The sequence below is a fragment of the Pteropus vampyrus genome, unplaced genomic scaffold (genome assembly GCF_000151845.1).
Source record: "Pteropus vampyrus isolate Shadow unplaced genomic scaffold, Pvam_2.0 Scaffold157, whole genome shotgun sequence".
NCBI classification, from domain to species: domain Eukaryota; kingdom Metazoa; phylum Chordata; class Mammalia; order Chiroptera; family Pteropodidae; genus Pteropus; species Pteropus vampyrus.
This window is the reverse complement of record NW_011888938.1, coordinates 869,790-871,332: the sequence shown is the minus strand read 5'-3', so window position 1 is coordinate 871,332 and position 1,543 is coordinate 869,790. Positions and strand designations below refer to the sequence as shown.

At 64.3% G+C, this 1,543-nt stretch overlaps 1 protein-coding gene across 1 annotated transcript in view; it reads left to right on the top strand.

The window, feature by feature from the left end:
• The window catches only part of RABL6 (RAB, member RAS oncogene family like 6), a 23,719-nt gene that overhangs the window by 7,027 nt on the left and 15,149 nt on the right, over positions 1-1,543 (top strand). Inside the window, exon 2 of the mRNA XM_011369972.2 lies at positions 1,004-1,138. Coding sequence (XP_011368274.1) covers positions 1,004-1,138 — 135 coding nt within the window. The remainder of the gene's footprint in view (positions 1-1,003; positions 1,139-1,543) is intronic.

Here is a 1,543-nt window from a genome sequence, read left to right as displayed (position 1 = left end):
ACCCAGCTCCGTGGCATGAAGCATCCTCTGCTGTCCACACATACTGCAAGGCCACTCAGGGAGCTCTGGTCCAACCCGCTGGGCTCTCCACTCTGCACGGGGTCCACGAGCATCTGCAGCCCCTGCTGCAGGCGCCCACCTCATCAGAGGACGCCGCCGCCCACGTGTCACCAAGGGCCAGAACCTCCGAGTCACATTGACACCATGTCCCTGAGGTCCATTCCACCCCCAGAGCCTGTCAGCGCCACGCCCACCCCGCCCGCCGGCTCCCTACGGCCCTGAACTGCCCTCCAGCCCCTTTCCAGAGCGGCCCGTGTCGTGCGTGGCACTCATGTGCCAGAGCTGAGCTTTCTCAGCGGCGGCCAGAAGCCCACGTTTTCGCGGGCTCCAGGCCCTGCAAGGCCCTGTCCCTGCTTGTCCCGCTGACACGTCCTGGCTTTCCCCAGCCCTGCGCTGCCATCCTGTGTCCACGCCTGGCACACAGGCCGCTCTGTAAATACTTGTCGAGGAGGCGAAACAGAGCACACTTGCTGCTGTGACCCCACACCTGTGGACCTGAAAAGCCTGGCGCTCTGCAGAATTGTGCACTAAAAATACAGGGCTGAGGAAAAGGAGGTTAAGAGCGAACCATCGGGATCTAGAAAGCTGTGTCAGGAGGGCGCGCAGCCCGACCCCGACCCGGACCCTGCGCGCCATCCTGGGCTCCAGCTCTAAGGGAGGCCACTTTCCCTCGAGGACAAAGTCCAGTCCCAGCAGATGTCACCCCAGCAGCCCAGGGGGAAACGCCACCAGGTTCTCCTGTGGAATGAGGGAAGCGGGGAGAGCAGAGGGCCCGGGGGCACCGAGCGGGCACCGTCCCCCTTTCCCCGGCACGTGGTGCCTCCCTGCTCACCAGCCACCAGGCCACGGTCCATGCAGAAGAAAGAGGGTCCCAGGCAGCGAGGTAAAAGTTGGCCTTGGGTGTGGTTGGTTTGCCTGATCCGCCGTTCCTCCCTCCCGCCAGTGAAGATAGTGATCCGCGGAGACAGGAACACGGGCAAGACCGCGCTGTGGCACCGGCTGCAGGGCAAGAAGTTCGTGGAGGAGTACATCCCCACCCAGGAGATCCAGGTCACCAGCATCCACTGGAACTACAAAAGTGAGGGCGCGTGGGGCGCACGGCGGGCTGCCGGGCGCCGGCGCAGTGCCCCTTGCGGGCTGGGCACTTTCATTCCATTGCCCTTCTTCGGCCTTGGTCCCTGCTGGATGCCTCCCTCAGCTGTCGTCATGGAAACTGTTCACGCCTGGGAGGCCCCATGACCTCCGAGGGCTGTCGTGGGGCGCTCTTTAAAGTCACTTTGGCGCCTTGACATTCACTCTCCGTTCTCAAGACCTGGGAGAGGCGAACGCTGGGGGGCGCGTCCTGAGGGAGCCAGACCCCTCCGGTGCCCGATGCTTCTCTGCTGCCGTTTGCTCTGCCAGCAGAACAGCTGCCCCGGGCCCAGCTCTTTACTTGGGCTTCGCGAGGCCCCTGTCCCCGAGCGGTCCTGGGAGACGGCTCGTT